At 36.2% G+C, this 18,762-nt stretch overlaps 1 protein-coding gene across 2 annotated transcripts in view; it reads right to left on the minus strand.

Annotated features, from left to right (window-relative positions):
• Positions 1-795: 795 nt before the first annotated feature.
• The window catches only part of LOC135469905 (terminal uridylyltransferase 4-like), a 34,727-nt gene continuing 16,760 nt past the window's right edge, over positions 796-18,762 (minus strand). The window contains exons 14-28 of one of the 2 annotated variants that reach the window (XM_064748544.1): positions 17,350-17,447; positions 15,103-15,264; positions 14,473-14,562; positions 12,451-12,564; positions 12,158-12,235; positions 11,691-11,868; positions 11,045-11,092; positions 9,992-10,083; positions 9,403-9,527; positions 8,777-8,823; positions 8,429-8,531; positions 6,080-6,126; positions 5,472-5,881; positions 4,357-4,453; positions 796-3,312 (exon numbers count right to left, since the gene is read on the minus strand). In XM_064748544.1, the coding sequence (XP_064604614.1) occupies positions 3,254-3,312; positions 4,357-4,453; positions 5,472-5,881; positions 6,080-6,126; positions 8,429-8,531; positions 8,777-8,823; positions 9,403-9,527; positions 9,992-10,083; positions 11,045-11,092; positions 11,691-11,868; positions 12,158-12,235; positions 12,451-12,564; positions 14,473-14,562; positions 15,103-15,264; positions 17,350-17,447 (1,748 nt within the window). In that variant the 3' untranslated portion in view covers positions 796-3,253. Of the gene's footprint in view, positions 3,313-4,356; positions 4,454-5,471; positions 5,882-6,079; positions 6,127-8,428; positions 8,532-8,776; positions 8,827-9,402; positions 9,528-9,991; positions 10,084-11,044; positions 11,093-11,690; positions 11,869-12,157; positions 12,236-12,450; positions 12,565-14,472; positions 14,563-15,102; positions 15,265-17,349; positions 17,448-18,762 lie in introns of both variants that reach the window. The other variant, XM_064748543.1, reaches the window with a different exon arrangement.

Consider the following 18,762-nt stretch of genomic DNA (forward strand, 5'->3'; position numbering starts at 1 on the left):
AGCAACAAGTACGATTTTGAAGGCTTTGGTATGAATCAATCAACTTTGATCCCGGGTCTCCCTACTTTGCTGAAGTTTTTAAGTAACACATTAATGTAACATCATGTTCGCCCTGCTTCAGACTCCAGGTTCAAGTTGTTACAAAGCATTGCCCATGCATACTAAACACGAGACTTTACTTTTGGTGAATTATACTGAAAATGGATAGTACAAGGTAGATACAAAATACGGGCGAATACCATAATGTCAAGGTCTAGTCTGACAGATCCGACCAGGGCAATTGTGGTGAGCCTCTTTTGAGAAAATGTGATCCTGCATTTGTGCGCCGTTACGTGATCACAATTTCATGTGGCTGGGCAGCAAAGCATGTGCTGAATTTACTAGTGATTAGAAAAAAATCATCTTCACAATCCTTCGGAGATAAACACTTATCATGCCACGCCATACAAATGATGAACGCGAACATGCAGTGCAAGTAAAGGGATTGGTGGGGGGGGGGGGGGGGGGGGGGGATACGTGGTACTTAAACAAGCTCCAATACAGATGGCTAGTCCCTGTAGAAAAGTGACCACATCTGTTAACTGTGAAAGGTGCACCGTGCGCACCTTAATGCCTAATCCTGTTTCAGTGTATCCGTTCGCTCATTACTTCCAAAAACCAGATTTATCCATTAGCAACACGTTGTTCTGTAAGGGTATGTTTGGAAAATAAAGTAAAATACATGAAGCTTCTTTTTTTTTGTTCAGTATGCAAACATATAATGGTTAAAAAAAAGACATTTTAAAGTTTACTGGGATGATTTATTTGGATCAATTTTACAATAACAAACAAGAAGAAGTCTTGTTTCCTGTACAGTCAACATAACCAGCTTCTCTTTGCTGTTCTTCCACGATGAATACATAATATATGTACACAAGGAAAGCAATAACTGTCCTCACACACCTTTTTTGAATTCAAAGATAGCAATAAAATAAGTTTAACCTGTAAAACATTGCCCTAGTCATGTATTTCTTTAAAGAATTAAACATTAAAACTTAAAACAAGGTTATTCCCAAAACTGTCTGTCAATGCCTGACCATTCACCGGGGCTGCCAGCACTTGTAAATATAATAAATGTGTGAAAGCTTAAGGGAATAACTGTTACACTGATGAGGTAATTTAACATTCATTCAAACACACTTACTTTTATCAAATTAAGTTATTATTCAGTTTTTTCTTCAATGTGACTTCCAAACTTCCAAAACAAGTAAGTAATCAAAAATGAAAGCAACTTGTTCCAATCTATCTGACTGTGACCTTCTGAAACCTCAGATTCTGGACAATTTACTCCAATCACGTTAATGAAGATTGACAAGTTACGTGCTATGCAAACAAGACTTATTACATACTTCTAGAATAAATCAAGAAAATTTTTTTTACCTCATCATTAAGAAAAGAAAGCTCACATGTATTTTAAAAATAAATAATATGCTGAAATATACATTCATAACTGGTTGCTGATTGCGTACAGTTTGTATTGCATAAGGAAATCCAATGTTTCTTTTCCAATTACATATATCTTGTTAACAAAATACACAAAATGCACAATCATAAATTCAGCTTTGTCTCTTACATTCAACTTAATTTCTCATCTTACTTTAAAAGGAAAAGTTTCAACCTTTCGTTAACATATTAGCAGGATTTGTTCAGAACAATTTGGGCACAAATTTGTAGGAAAAAGATTCACAAATACCCACTACTAAAATCTTCAGAACATTTTCAAATAAGAATCATGAATCAAACTGACAATTTATGCAACATTTCTCAAGCCAACGTTACTCAGCTTAACGTTACTCAGCTAAGACAGGTTTAAAAGCTATGTACTGTACTAATGTTGAACTTTACGCAATATACTCCATCACTTGATATATATCACTTGTAATAGTGTACCATCTGTACCTAGCTAAAAGCACACTAAACTCAAAAAGCCAAGGATTTGTTTGCAAATATAATCAAGATATGACAAGTCAATAAAACCGTTCATCTTGTGAAATAAAGTCAGGTCAAGTAGATGTTCCTTATTCTGACTTGTCCCTCTAGAAATCTGAAGAAACATCTATCATATTCTGTCTCCTGACCTATCATTAGTTGAAGAGATCAGTACTCATCACAATTCTTGTTCCTCTACACAAAAAGCTGAAACGGCGGAATTCATTTCCAAATATGCACAGAAGAAATCTGATTGAATGAACAGAGGGCTAGGGAGCAGGTTTAACTTCAGATCAATTTGGTGACAAGTCAGTACAGGGTGTGGCAACTTGATATGAAGTTAGCGAAATTCTACTTTACTCAACACACAAGTTAATTAATTGCAAACAACTCCTTTCTATCTGAGAATATATTATTTTTCTAATCAATAACACAACAACACTGCAACTTCGCATTCAATCTGCAGAAGAACATGTCATATATACTATATGTTCAAATATCATTTACTTATCCATACATAAGACTACATTTTGTTTTAAACAGTCTACACAAAAAATAACAAAACAAAACAATGCAGAATGTGACAACAGTATTAATACTATTCCAACTTAAGGTACGAAATCCAGAGCAGAAGTGAAAAATTCCTGTAGACAATTCTACATAACCCTATTTAATATGGAATGTTAATCATTCTAATTTCAACCAAGTAGAAAATAATCATATTTTAACACAAATTTCTGAAAGTGCACATTGCTGTCATCCACATCAAAATTTACCTTTCATCTTTAACATGGAACACCATTTGAACAAACATGTAGTTACTTATCCCCTGAAAGGGGACAAAAAATTACATCCATGGAGAATTACATCATAGTCTAACAAAATTTTTAACATCTCTGAATATGATAAAAACTGTTAATGGTTGTTAATTTACCTAAATTGATGCAGGTCAGCATGATTCAAATTCCTAAACCTAGCAGGTTGCAGTGCAGTGTGGCGAATTCACAGATGTTTTAATACATACTTGAAAAAAGAACAACATAATTCTACAAATAAGAAAGTTTTGCATGAATGTACACTAAATGCACATCAATCCTACCATAACAGAGAGCAATACATAATCACTGGATTGCAGCCATTGTTTAACAGCACAGAAGAATGCTCAAAATTAATAAATGAAGTAAACATATTGAAAAGACTAAAATTACACAATGCCACAGGTTAGGAAACTGGTTAGGAAAACTGAAACACATGGAGCTGCCTCTGATTAGAACATCTTCCACTGTCAGTCCTTAAACTTGCGCCCAGATCTTGGATCATACCGCTCACTCTCCCTGGGGGGATCTAAACAAAACATAATTTTGCGATGTGTTCAATGTCTATGATTACAACACCTTGCACAAAGATAACAAAGAAAAACTTAAATTTGGTAGCCTTGCTACGAAAGAACTCGCTTGTAGGGATTATTATTTTACAATAATTAACATGCACACAGAACATCAACGATGGAACATTCCCTATCTCATATCATTGTATTTTACATGTACATGAAAAAAACTCATGCAAAACCTCCTGCAGTCCTTTTTGAGATACCACCCATAACATGTACTATAATGTTGACTCCAATACACAACCGAAAGAATTTTGTAATTTAGAGTAAATAATATGCACACAGTGCATTAATGATGAACATACCCCTTGTGATATTGTGTTCTATATGCATAAAATACCTAACCTCAAGATACCCACTTCTAATATTTATAATTTAACATTGCTTTTGATGTTATAGGACACTGGACGCTGATGGTCAAGCCATGACATAAGCTACGCCTGTACTTTGTAGCTTCTATTAAAAATAGGTCTGGTCGCAATATATTACCCAAGACACATGACTGTAAAACTTCTGCTTAATATATTAAATAACATGTGTTCTAATACACAAAATAGAATTTTGTTATTTATGGTACTTAATTCAACACATAGCAATGGAATGTTCCCCTCTTAACTATCCTGCTTTACTTGAAAGCAAAACTTGAGCTCAATAGATGCAGTACTTTTTAATTAACCACCCTTAATATTTACCTAAACACAGCCTAACTGGGTGCAGTCACTCAAGGTATGACATTAGCTCCCTCTGTATCTTGGTACAAGCAAACTAACAAGGGCTATGAGAAACCCTATAGCTGGCCAGTAATGGCTACATAAAACCTTTCTCAAATGACCAAAATAAAAAAGCTTCTTCGAACACCAATACCATCACTGACACCTCTTTCCCCCAACACTCACAATACCTCGCCTTACTTCATAACGGCGAGCAAACAATGGAATATAACTATGATAGCTGGGGAAAAAAAAATACAGGACTTCTAGAGAAATTCTTTAACTTACACTGTCTATTAAGAAAGCTCTCTTGGTGTCTGCCCTGACCTGTGAACTGTTGGTGTGGGTGCTGCTGCTGGTACTGTACCCCCACATTGGAATATGGCTAAAATACACAAAAATATACACAGGTAACTTTTTTTTTTTTTTTTTTGATTGTTGTTTTACGCCGTACTCAAGAATATTTCACTTATACGACGGCGGTCAGCATTATGGTGGGTGGAAACCGGGCAGAGCCCGGGGGAAACCCACGACCATCCGCAGGTTGCTGGCAGACCTTCCCACGTACGCCCGGAGAGGAAGCCAGCATGAGCTGGTCTTGAACTCACAGCGACCGCATTGGTGAGAGGCTTCTGGGTCACTACGCTGTGCTAGCGCGCTAACCGACTGAGCCACGGAGGCCCCTACACAGGTAACTAATGTTTCCTCTTAGAAATAATAGTCATAATAATAATGTAGTAGGGAATTTTGTCTTTACCCTTACAGCAAGATTACATAGTTGATGCTAGCCATGCTTGGAGAGCTCTCTTGGGAAAGCCATGAAACACTATTAGTGTTTCTAACAGTAGAATTATCCACAACTGCTCACATCAACATTTTCACATTGTAATAAAATGCGTATTTTTCATTCACATTTTTGGGGTTTATTTAATCTATTTTGCATACTACCATAGCTTTTTATATGGAGGCTATACTGTAATAATGAATTCATCAAAATGAAATTTTGAGTCCAGTGAGGAGATTATGAATGAAATTTTGAGCCCAGTAAAGAGATTAGGAACAAAAGAAATCTTTGACTCCAGGTTTACAGTCAAACAATGTCAATGTAAGAGGCCAAAACTGACACATACAAATTTACAACTCAAGTCTTTGTCTACTAATAAAATTAAACAATAAATAAAAAATAGGGCATCTAATTTTTAATAATTCATATTTCTTAAACTACCATGAGACTTATATGTATGACTTACCTTACAGTAGGTTACTACATTACATTAAAATGTTCTGATAGTACATTGCTGTATTAGATGAGACACCTTAGAGAAGCAATTTTTAAAAAATTTTTACCTTTTCAATAAAATTAAATTTCATAAAAACAAGACCAAATCTTCATTCCTGTTTACCTTAAACTGTGCACCAGTGGAATGACCTCTCCCTTGCTGAACACCAAAAGCCTGCCCTGGTGATGTGGCACTGTGATTGCTGCCTGGGGACTGGTTGTAGTAGAAAAGAGAGGGGCCTATGACAGGGTTTTGCCATCTGGAATTGGGACTAGCTGGCTCTCTCTGGTGTTGAGGATTGGTGCGCATCTGTCGTGGGCTGCTTGAGGTCCGGTTCACATGGAACTGACCCTGTTGGCCCATATTATGGGGAGGATACCCTGGGCTCAAGTAAGGGTCCAGCTGACTTCCACCAGGTAACAGGGGCCAATTCGGCCTGCCCTCTGCTCGGGGAGACGCAGGGTATTCATGAGAGCGTCGTGCAAACTCCTGGTTCCGGTTGTCTCTGCGTGTCATGTGGCTTCTGTCCTCACCTAATAAAATACAAGCATGGAAAACGAAATGATGTTTACAAATGATCTGAAATAATCTGTTTCAAACATTACCTTTACTACATTAGAAAGTCTGTTACATGATTTATACTAATTTGTGATACCTTTTATTCTCGTATGATATCTACATGTACAATTACTGTTTATTTAAAGGACGCCTTCTTTCAAGATTTTAGTTACCTATTGATCTTTCAAACTCTCTTCGTTTTCTTTTCTCCTCTTCTTCTCTACAAAAATAAATTATCCACAACCATCTCTTAGGAGTTCCAATGGCTTAATAACATACAAAGGCAACCATAAAAACCAAGGTGAAAAAAGAAAAAAAAATATAAAACATAACTGAATAATATTTCTTTGCCCTGATCATATATCTTTTTCATACATATCTAGAACTTTCTTATTTCAAAGCTAACATCATAAACCCAGACATGAAGCTAGAAATATGAAAAACGTGGGGAATTTTCAGGCTTGCCAGTTTTCATGTCCCATTCATGGAATTGGCAGACAAAATTATTATCGAACCCAAACACAAAGATATTTTTTTTATTTATTTGATTGGTGTTTCACGTCGTACTCAAGAATATTCCACTTAGATGATGGCAGCCAGCATTACAATGCGAGGACACGGGACTCAGAGAATCCCATGATCATCCTCTAAATTGCTAGCAGACCTTCCCACATACAACCAGAGAGCCAGCATGAACTGTCTGCAAACCATGTTATGTATACTGACAGCAGAAGTAAGCTTATTTACACAAGACTTGCTCTAACTGTGTATCTATATTGGTCAGCACTGTGGCCAATAAAACAATCCTACTACATAATTTCTGTGTGAAGAAATAAGCTGGCATTGAACATTTTACAATAAAACTTAACTGGAAATACAGTAACACAACTGAAACACAGTGTAAGTCTGTAGTGTGGAATTATATGGCCTTCCCAGTAGGCGATATGCAAAAACCAACATTAACTATGATTTAGTGCATTTGAAGAGGCACTACATATACCTTGATATCAAAGCAGACACAGAGTAAAAAGTTAAATCAAAAGACCAACTGTCTTCGACACAGACATTACAATCAAAGCCTGGACAGTTTACACAGGATCTTGTTTCATTTATTCATTTTTTTTTGCTCTCTTTTGCTGACTAAACACTGGGCTTAGTACACAGATTTTTTTTTACTAAATAATGTTAATTATCTATTAATATCCACATATTAAACACTTATTTTAAGTTATCCAAACCACATTGTCTTATGCCCTTTTTTGGGATGTCCCTAACAGGGACCTATATCCACAACGTATTTTGCTGTATCATGTTATGTATAATTATTGTTTTGCGACTCTTTTTATCAGGACTCATATCAGGACAGGACCCCACCGTTATATCCCCACACTGAAGTAAAAAAAAAAAGTTCAAAATTGACATCGATGTTCATAAAATTCTTTGAAGTGAACATGAAGTCTGCCACTATAAATACACTGAAAAAAAAAAGGATATAGGACACAGTTATCAGTTATTTCAAAAAATTTTCTATAAAGCCGAGAAGATGAAGTTCAGCGTTAGGGATATGGCCTTGACAGACAATTCACTTTGAGTGGCCATGTTGTAGCAGCCTTCATGAACTTGGCCAATCAATAGAGCTGAAAACATCATTTGATAATTGGCTGTCACGTCAAAAAACCTATTAGCTCTCCATTGTCAGTGTGGTTTCTTATAGTGGATAGACAGGTATGGATGCAATAAATCGGATTTTGAGGTTAGATAAAGTGTTCAAGTTTAGGTGTTAAATTTAGGCATTTTGGACCACACATTTAGGAACAGGGAACTGAGAACGGCTGCCTGTGTCACAATGCGTTCATATTGGGCAGGACGCTGCTAACTTATTAGGGAGAACTGGCAAGAAAACCGCCTTGGGAGAGTCATTGCTCGAACAAAAGTATTAAGACGTTGCATTTTTCCTTAGCAAAGTCAGATTTATTGCGAAAATATCTTCACAAAATCTGCACAAAAGAGTTATTAATCAGAAGGTCCTACTATGTTCGGTAAATTCCCTGATGTCGGTACAGCCAGCTAGCCCTAATGCTGACACCCATGCAAGTCGCCAACGAGGACAAAGAGGACTGCTAAAACACGACGCTGGTACCCACGAAGGTCACCCAGACCTATCGCTGGGCTAAAAGAATCATCGGCCCTTGGAAAACAGGACAGAACTGATACTCTTTGGTTGGGTAAAAGGCATTTCTGCTTGTATTTTCTCACTGGCATATTGTCAATACCGATGGTAGGGGAGAGCTCCTTGATTTTGTGACATCACTCTATATAGCTATAACATGGCAAAATGGCGTCACCAAATGAATGGCTAGGTACTGACGACTGTTTGCTATTTATTTTGTTGATAAAAGGTGTATAATTTTTTGAACATTTTCAGAACATTTATGGAATACATCTTCATTAATTAATTCAGCTTTAGTGGCTGACTTTATGTTCACTGAAAAGTATTGTGCATTATGTCACAGGGTGCAAACCTCTGTTTCCGATTTCTGTTAGAAACCATGGGGCATTCTTTAGCAAAATGACCAAGTTTTCCACAAATTCGACAACCTCTGTCTGTTGTACCTCTCTCTTCTCCTAAAATTAGACAAGATAAAATGAGACCTATTCAACAATAACTCTGATTTACATATAAAACTGTATTTAAAACATTGACCTACTTCCAAATTTCCTGGTACTGCATTTCACCCAAAACTTTTTTGAGTGATACAATTTGCATAAATCTGATTGATTCATACTCCTTATGGACCACATAAAATACCGTTTGTTTGATTCATTGAGGAACTATAATTACATATTTCACATTTATGACATGAAGTTACCGAGTGATCTGTCAAAGTCTCTGCGTTTCCTTTTATCGTCTTCCTCTCTACTGAAACATAAACCACAAAAAAAGAAAAAAATCTTGCCAGTGTAAACTGATGTAAACAAATAATGGTACACGCAGGTGAACAGACCAAACTTTTGTTGATTTTCTAACAGACAAATTCAGGAAATATTATTTTTCTATTACTAACACAGCATTTTTTAACTTACAGTTTGTTACCAAAACCTAACAAACCATGCAGACAAACTTATTTTCTTACATGTATGGTGTTGGCTTGCCAGGAATGCACAAATATTTTTGCAACAGTGTTCTCTGAAATCACTCCCTAAAATTACCCACTTCTCATTTATTGATTTAATTCAATGTTCTGACAAATCAAAAGTAACACTATGTAATCTTTTGCATGACCACTAAATTACGCTGATATCCTATGGTGTGAACATATGACAGATTATTGTCGCCAAACTACATGTCGTTCTCATAAAAGTTTGAAAAGAAAGGCCTGCATATACATGTACTTAGATAAAGACAACAAGCTTAATACACCATCTATGATTGCATGCATGCTGTTCTCTTACAGCAACACATTTTGTTGACAGTAGTCCACCATGGTCTACAAACCTTTGTTTACGATTTCTCACAATGGGACACTCTTTAACAAAATGACCAATTTTTCCACAAGCTCGACAACACTTGTCTGTTGGTGGAGCCTCCTCAGTCAGTTTGTCAGCGGCAAAGAAATAGTCCTGAAAAAATATATTACCTTGTACTAGTTTAAAATGTAGGTATATAAATTCTGTACATAACCTTACCATTTGCCCATGACAAAGTTGCAAATTTTGTCTGACTTTTGTCTGAATATGTTCTTTAGAAAGGTGTTTTGAAAGATAGGGTAACATCTTATTGAAAAAATGTTTCAGCGCCAAAATCAGTATTTAAAAACAGTTATTTGCTTCTGCAAATGCTATTTTGGGGGCAAAATTGAGATCATTTACCATACTTCTGGCATATGGAAATTTTAATCAAGAAAAAATCATGGGAACTGACCATCGTTAAACATATTTCCCATTCAGTCATTATGAATTTATACATGTATCACACATTTTTACATTTTAAACCTATCACTGTCTGATACATTTCAATTCTTTTTTGCTCCTATTTCTGCTAGGCAGTTAATTACACATACTTTGCCCAGATAGTACAAACTCACCCCTAAACTTTGATACCCTGCTGGTAAGCTGTGAATGGGAGTGCAGTAGAGTAGCCTTCCTTTAATAAATGCCTTTTGTATGTACATATTCACTGAAAGAAAGAGATATACAAAAAATTGTTTGCATATGAAAATAAATATTACAAGATTTTTACAGAATACCGTGAGGTATTACAGGATACCATGCATTCTCCATAATTTCAGATGTACTTTCAAAAAACGCATACCACGATCCCTTGCGCAGGCTGTTGTCTTAAGTCGTAAACTCTCTGCAGGGAGTAGGTGATTACCTGTAGTTGATCACTGACAGCTCTCCATGCCTGGGTCACACCTCAGTGAGCCTCACCAGCTTAGCAAGACGGGGAGAGAAGAGACAGACTGCTGGGTATTTAAATGTTCACTTTTTGTGCCATTGAACAGTTGTAAGAGGCAGAGATGGACTTGGTGTTGCGCTGAACGTCAAGATGTGAAGGAAAAAAAAAACAAAAAAAAACACCAAGTCCATGTATATGGACTAAGCACATGTTTGTAATTACTGGCATTTCAGCTTACATCACTGCCGTATGCCTACTGCATTTGACAAAATCAACATTCAGACTCTTCGATGAGTATGTGATGTGGCTAGCGAATAAGCACCAGGTCTTTCACTTTTGAGTACATTTTTATCACATCATGTGGGATGGGTTAGCTGAAAATTGGGGTGACAGCCAAAAGTAGATGTAGTCTCATAAACATCACTTTACATGGGGTGTATGTTTTTTTTTTTTTCAATGCACTGCAAGGAAAATACTAACATACTTTGTTATTCCTCTGATCTGCCTGCTTACTCTCAGAGTATCTAATTAGTGAGTGTCTGTACTTATTGAGAAAGTATGGTAAGTGTTTCACATTAACTGAACTCTTATCAATGAAAAGAGACTAGAATTTTGCTACTGTCACAGATTAATAATCCATTTCAACAACATAGCTGAAATCCTCGCACTTCTAATTGAGCTTGAGCTTCTAATGTTGTTTTGACACTGTACTCTCATCACATTTGACCAACCCACTTACTTTTCCTGGAGAGGCCAGCACCAAGGTTGTGATTAAGATCAAATGGATCTGAAATGTCATCAAACATAGAAAATCATGATGTTGGTCACAGGGGATGTTTGTTTGAAGAGATTCAACACTACTTTCAACATTACTTCAGCTGAAGCCCAACAATGTCTGCTGTCAGAAAATAAAATCAGTTTCTTCTCAAAACGAAAACATTTACAGAGAAATAAACGATAATGGTTTCATTAAAGGTGTAGTACTTTAAACAAATCAAAAGTTTCAACAAGGGCATATGCATATATTATTCATAAATGCCTTAACAGCAAACAATGGAAAAAAAAAGATTACTCATTACATTACAACTGCTCCCTGAACCATGAGAAAAAAATATCAGAAAATGTGATTTACTTATGTCTGCATTTTGATTCATTTGAAGAAAAGCAGTTATACAATCCTCTCTTCCATGGGTGCATTAATAAAAACAGACTGCTCCTGAATAATCATGGATGTATTATTCAATAAAATTATAGGCCACATGAGTGTGTCAGGACAGAATGACAGCTTACTGAATAAGATCAAAGATGGAATAACAACAGTTGACCTATGGAAAACACTTAAGACCACCTCTAAAATACACGAAGATAATTTCCTAAGAGCTCACCTTCAATGGCAATGCATCTTCCATTCCAGAGTTTCTCGAAGCGTGTCAGTGTGGCATGCTTTCTGATACATACAACCTCCTCCTTGAAGTCGAAATGTTCCGTGTAGTAGCGGAACATGCCTATCCACAGCTCTGCCACGCTTAACCGGTTCTTACCATAGTCTGGCCATACTTCAGGCTACGAAAAAAGTATGAATCACATGTCTAAATCACACTCCATTTAACCTTCAAATGTCAACTTATCTGACTTGCATCGTTTTCTTAATACTACTCAATACCACTTCAAAATTAGTTCTTAAAAATAAATTTTAAATAAAAATTTCAAGAATCTTTTAGTTTAGGTATACACTGTGCAGTGACTAACATAATAAAAAAACAGGAAAACTTTTGTGGCACTAAAGCATTTTATGCCCTTATTATTATTACAGAAATTATCACAGATATTGTATATATTAAAGCCTACTTACTAGCCTTTTGAAATCATTAAAATACCAGGCATTCCAGCCATCAACTAAAACTTCGGGATTTTCATCTGGAGGGTGAAGCTGGGAAAAGAAAGAAAAAATTATAGACCAATGCTTTGGTTCAAAGAGCAGTGATGCTGACCACTACTGAAACTAATCAACGACCCCTTCCATTGTGTTATAGTATACAGGAGTCGGTTTAGTTCTTTTAGGAACGAAATGTTCAGAGAAACTGAAAAGCCAAACATGAATACTGATCTGAGAAAGTAGGATCGGGACTGGGTACAAATATTTACCTCTTGGAGAACAGGTATCACCGGGGGTTTACACTGCTGGAGATAGTGCAGCACCATCAAGATATAGCCATATGATGACAAACTGCCACGAGAGGCATCTCCAATATCACACACCTTCAACATAAAAAACATAATTTATTACAAAATTCTCAGGGTTATTGTATAACCCTTAGTACTTTCGTCACGCAGAAAGTCTCAGTTTTCACTCTAATTGTCAATTAGTTGAAACAGCCCAAAACCTGATGTAGAGATAGCCAATGAACATACTTATTTTTTCATTTGATTTGTGTTTTAAGCTGTACTCAAGAATATGTCACTTATGTGATGGTGGATAGCATTATACCAGACAGAGTAAAATGGGGTACCAACGGTCATCCACAGCTTGTTGGCATGCCTTCCATGTAAGACAGGAGCTTTAATCAAGATTATTTAGACTGAGAAATGAAAACAAGCCGTGTATGTGATCCGACCTGACAGCTTATTGTTGTAAAGCGACTACTTTAAGAGTGCTTGCAAGCACAATGGTTTCACCCTCATTTCTTAATAAGCATACAAAAAACATCTTTCCAATGAAAAATATACTTTAAAGACACCAAATTTCTCAGAAACAATCACGTCATCTGCAAATTTATTTCATTTCATGTTCAACGGTCAGTTCTCTGCTTCTGTGTCATATACAGTGAAGTATTAATTTTTGCGGATTTCACGGTCAATAATTTACCACGAAAATTAATTCCAGCGAAAAATATCCAATATTGAATCACATACTACAGGTAGTAGCAATAAAAAAGTGAAATCTTTGCCAGGCTGATGGGAGTTGCGCTATGAAAGCTCGACTGGCCAGCTAAATTTTTTTTAACAGCAGGGAAGGGAAATTATGGTTTAAATATATGCAAACTCTGGTGCTAAGGCATGGTGGGTATAAAATGACTTGGGAGTTCGGTCGTCTTTAATTTGATTAGTGTTCACTATGCCCGTTAATTAAAAGAATAGTAGATACCAGCACGTGCTGGCTTCCAATGAATGTCACCCAGAAACACGCTGTCCCATGGCTGTTAGACAGCTACGGCCATGTTTGGGTTTCTGACCTGCTACAGAGGATGATTAAAACTGAAAACAATGCAGAACTTACCATGTTGCTTGATAAAGAATGAGTGACTGGCACCGATAATGGTGAATTCATATGTTTTGCACTGAACTGCTCAAAAGGTGACAGGTCACTTTGCCAGGTGTTTAAAAGTACTCATCAACAGTCCAAAAAGAAGTGACACCTGTTTGAGTACTGCTCACCGTATGTGCGAAAGTAATCTTCTTACATGGTGATAATCCATCTATTGTTTTAATCTCTGATCCACATCACAGGGATTAGCAACACCGCAGGAAACAAAGGAGGATTAAAGCCACCCATGATGATACCTGTTTTTATATGCTTGAATAACTTCTGCCATATTATATCTTTGTTTCAGTATTCTCTTAAATACGTGAAAATTAATTCCTGCAAGCATATTTTTTGAGAAAATCCGCGAAGATAAATTCCAATAATAAGTACTTCACAGCATAGTAAGGAAGGCACAACACCACTTTTGTCAAGCCTTTTGACTCGTACGGAACATTTAATGGTCAACACTGATGTCACTGTCTACTCTTAGCAGAAAACAAAGTGTCCTTGAACAAAATGTATTAAATGGGCTTCAATGGTCTGTGACAGAGAGTGGCCTTGGCAACTACAGTAAAACAAACTCCTGCCTGGTGAACATGAGCCACATTAGCACTTCAAACCAGATACAACAGAAAACAAAAATATGAAACTGCAGTTGGTATATAATGATTTATGTAGAAATTAATATAGCTTTTTTTTTTGTTTTTGTCTTATACATACTGTAGATATAAATACCAGCACAAAGCAGCAGGTGTCGTAAATAAAACTGACTATTTAGAGTTCCTTCTGAATTGGTAGGATCACAGACTCTAATAAAACCTCCTCTCACACAAGAGATAATACACAGAATTTATACTACCTACCTTTGCAAAAACTTTCATGGCATAGCCAAGTATTTCCACTCGCCTATCAATCATGGAATACATCTGGAGCATGTCAGTATTGTACTGGGCCTTAACAGAAAAACAAGATACCGTGCACCAATAAACAAAATATAAAGGCATAAGTGTACATGTATTAGCATGACATTAGACTCAAATTTCACCACAATGGGGCAAATATGTATGTACTTTATTACTACAAGTCTGATACTACAACACAACAAGTTGTGGTAACTACAAGTACCAAATCATTTACAATCGCCACTTTCCTTCTTCACAACCAATAATGCTATTTTTATTTCACTCTTAGATGACACCAATTTTATTGTGTTTTAGCAGCAGGTCCGATCTTAATGCTTTTTTATATGACTTTCCTGTTTTACAAGGCTTTCCATATGTCTTTAACGCAACAAATAGATGGGACAGTCCACATTTTCAATAAATTAGATGGTGTTTCAGACTGATTTTTATTATCATGTCATACTCCATCATAAAAAAAAAACAACTTTATTCTGCCCGTGAAACAGAAAAGATAAATTGGTGTGGCCTAACTTAAATTTGAAATATGGTTAATAAATCCATGTATATGTTTCGGTATACAACTATACCTACCAGTGTGTTATATAGGCTGATGTCTCCTTCCAACTGGCTTTGGCGGTGTCTGAACTTGACAATTGGTACCTTTGCTGTTGTTATGGGTAGTACATTGTAAAATCCACGATGCTCTTTCAACATCTTAGAAAGTGTTTCAATAATGGACACACAGTCTATTCCCTGAAAGACATCAAACTAGAATCTGGATGTCCGAAATACACTCCCTTTCTTTCCCCAAACATTTCCAAAAATAAAAGAAAACCTTAAAATAAATGACAGGATGTCATGTTGCTTAGTTTTTCTTCATTGGCATTCTTCAAGTGTATGCGCATACATGTATACATAGGCCCACATGTGAAGAGATCATTTTTAGCCCTTGCTACATCTTCTTTATTGCAAACACTACAGTGACAAATATCACTATATCCATTCTCCATGTATGCAGGTGGCAAAAGCTTTTGCTATGGCCCGAAAACTAACATATGGTGGAGAAAGTCGCACACACGATCCACTGTGAAGATTTTGACAGCACTGTCTGCTTTAAATCTTGTATGTACGCTAGCTTTCTGCAAACTTAGGCGTACACACAAGTCTTCAGGCATATACAGTACGCTCTTCTTTAATTTTTACAAGCATATCATCTCATTTTTTTAAGAGTATTTACGCCTGTGAAAAAAAAAAAATCAATTATAGCACTAAATACCTGAACAATAGTAATTATCAAAGTAATTACCTGATTGTAATTACACTTAAGCATATAAAAGTTTAGATTATAGGAAGATATATTGTAAGTTTCACAGAAATGGGTTCATTACTTTATACTTTAATCTGAATACATGGAAAAAGCCCTATTGTGCAAAGTCTTAAATGGGGTAATTATAAAATTATTAAAATAATTACTTGATTTCCGTTAAACTTAAGCATGCATATGTTCAGATGATGGGCAAGATATGTGTCATAACTTTCATCAAAATCACAACAGTCATTTGGGAAGACAAGCATGGACAAAATTTGATTACATGGAGAGCACCATTACGTCCCAAATGGGCGTAATTAACAAAATAATAATTAATTATAAAATGATTACCAGACAGCCATTAAACTTAAGCATGCACAAGTTCAGAGGACAGGCAAAATGTATGGTAAATTGCATCGAAATAGACACAGTACTTTTGCAGGAGATGGACAAAATCGTGACAGACAGACAGAGTGATTCCAGTATACGCTCCCCTAACTTCCTTGAGGGGTGTATACCTAGCATATAGCTAGCTCAAGTAAGGTCTGCAAGAACTTAATACTGCCATGGTTCCCAAAGAAAATACAAGAGAGTCTCCTTTGCTCTGCATACTTTATCTTATTCTCCTTTTCTTTTTTTTAATTAAAAAAAATACATAATTTTTCAAAAAGTTTCTTTCTTCCTAAGGGCAAACTGGTATGCACTTCATACAACTACTGGCACTTACAAACACAAGTTAACATCAGGCCTTCAATTTTTTTTCTCTCTAAAAGCCAAACAATCATTTATCACTATGTTTTACCAGGTTTATTCTTTTTATGCTATATGTAAAAGTTTTGTGCTTGTACATTTTAATATAGATATACCTTAATACCAACATTGCCATACCTCCACAAATGACCTCTTTGTATGTCAATCATGTGAAACAAACATTTTATAAAAATATTTCGCAGCCTCAACTGAGCATGTAAAGCTGTGGAAAACAGTTCCACACAAATAGGTGTATAATGATGTATAACGGAGCAAAGCAGAAATGTGATGTACTGTAAACTCAAATTATGCTTTGACAGCAGCAAGCTGATGTGCTGTCACATGAAATGACAAACATAGGTGCGCATGTTACAAAAACAAAAGCTTCACATGTTACCAGTCACTGTCGTGGCATTTGTGAGTAGGGCACAAAAGCAAAAAGTCTTGGGATTACCACTTGCATACGCCACAGAATGCTACAAAGACTGTCCAGAAGACCGTGGAGACCTCTGCAAATGTAATTCACCTGAATTTTGCCCATGACACCAAAGTAGTGGCAGGCATTTTTCTTCTGCCAACTTACTGATTGGAAGGCTCTGTTACAATACAGGAATTTTACTATAGATGTTGTCTTGGCTGTGAACCAGACTTCACCCAATATTCAAAGTTAACAGCCGATTTCTTGGTTATAGTCCATGTACAAGCACCGATACCCTGCAAAATGGTTACAGTCAAGAATGCAGTACTGCAATTAAATGAGACTGCAAATAAAGAATTACCTCTGCCGTTGGTTGATCGAATGTCATACATATGTCCAGGTCACTGTGTCGGAATCCAAATCCATTACATGACGAACCAAACAAACTTAATTTTGCCTCTGGAAAGAAGAAAAAGATGTGCTGAATAATACAAGTTCAGGTGAACTTTATATACAGTCAAAGAAATATATTCCTATTTATATAGCAAATATAGGGATACTGGGAATCAGATTACCTTTGTTGTCGGGTTGTTTAATGCCATACTCAAGAACTTTTTCAATTTATATGTAATAGTCAGTTTTACAGGCGAAGGAAAGCGGAGTGCCTGGAGTAGGCAACTGATAAGACCTCAACATCTATCACTGCTGATATCTATATCTACACAGACGTATACAGCAACTTAGTTTGGTAGCAACAACAGCTCACCTGTAAGAGACATATTATGGCAAAGTTTCAGCTCAATACATAGAACAATAAAGTAGTGAATTTGGTACAATATGGTAATTAATATGCACACAGAGCATCTACAATAGAACACCCCCATCGTGTTATTGTGCTTCACATATGATGTGCTAAACCGGAGCTCAATAATGCAGTACTTCTTAAGATACTGCCTGTAACATTTTACTTAACAATGATTATAATCCACAACGCAATAGGTCATGAATAAGGCAATATATGGTATTAAATATGTACACAGCAAATTATAGGCATAATAATGCACAGAATCCTGATCAACAACCTAATATCCCCCTTGTGCCAATTTGCTCTACATGTGTGGAAAACCTTAGCTAAATACATGCAGTGCTTATTACGATACCACCCATAACATTTTACTTAACGCAACTTACCCTGTTATTGAACACTCGGGGCATGATAATAGCTATGTCTGTAGTTAGAATGCACATGCAAAACAATTGGAGTTTTAATCCAGACAATAAGATCTTATCACTTATATAACACACACACACATATATATATACATACATACATTTATGTAGCAGGGCTACCGAAGAGCTCGCCTATACAGAAGCATGAATGCAACATTTCAGCTCAAGCCCTGAGGTCATGAATTTGGTAATTTAGATACCACCCCTAACATTTTGTTTAACATTGCTTTCCCTCTCATTGGACTTCGACGCCACAGCTCAGGGTACGACATATGCTAAAAATCCAAAAGATACTGTTCAATTAGTAAATTCAGCTAATGGGTAAATTGTTCAAATCCCTCGCTTTCCTTTCTCCGAATGTAGAACAAACAACATTCAAGATAATCATGGATGACAAAGTCAAATGAAACTGATGCACAGATTCCTGATCAACAACCCAAGATTCTTGACCAATCATAATCGATTTTGTTGCAAATGTAAAATAATGAACAGTACCTTTCACACAAGCACTGCTGTGGCAGCAGAAAATGACAAATTTTTACCT

This window comes from Liolophura sinensis, chromosome 7 (genome assembly GCF_032854445.1).
Source record: "Liolophura sinensis isolate JHLJ2023 chromosome 7, CUHK_Ljap_v2, whole genome shotgun sequence".
Taxonomy (NCBI): domain Eukaryota; kingdom Metazoa; phylum Mollusca; class Polyplacophora; order Chitonida; family Chitonidae; genus Liolophura; species Liolophura sinensis.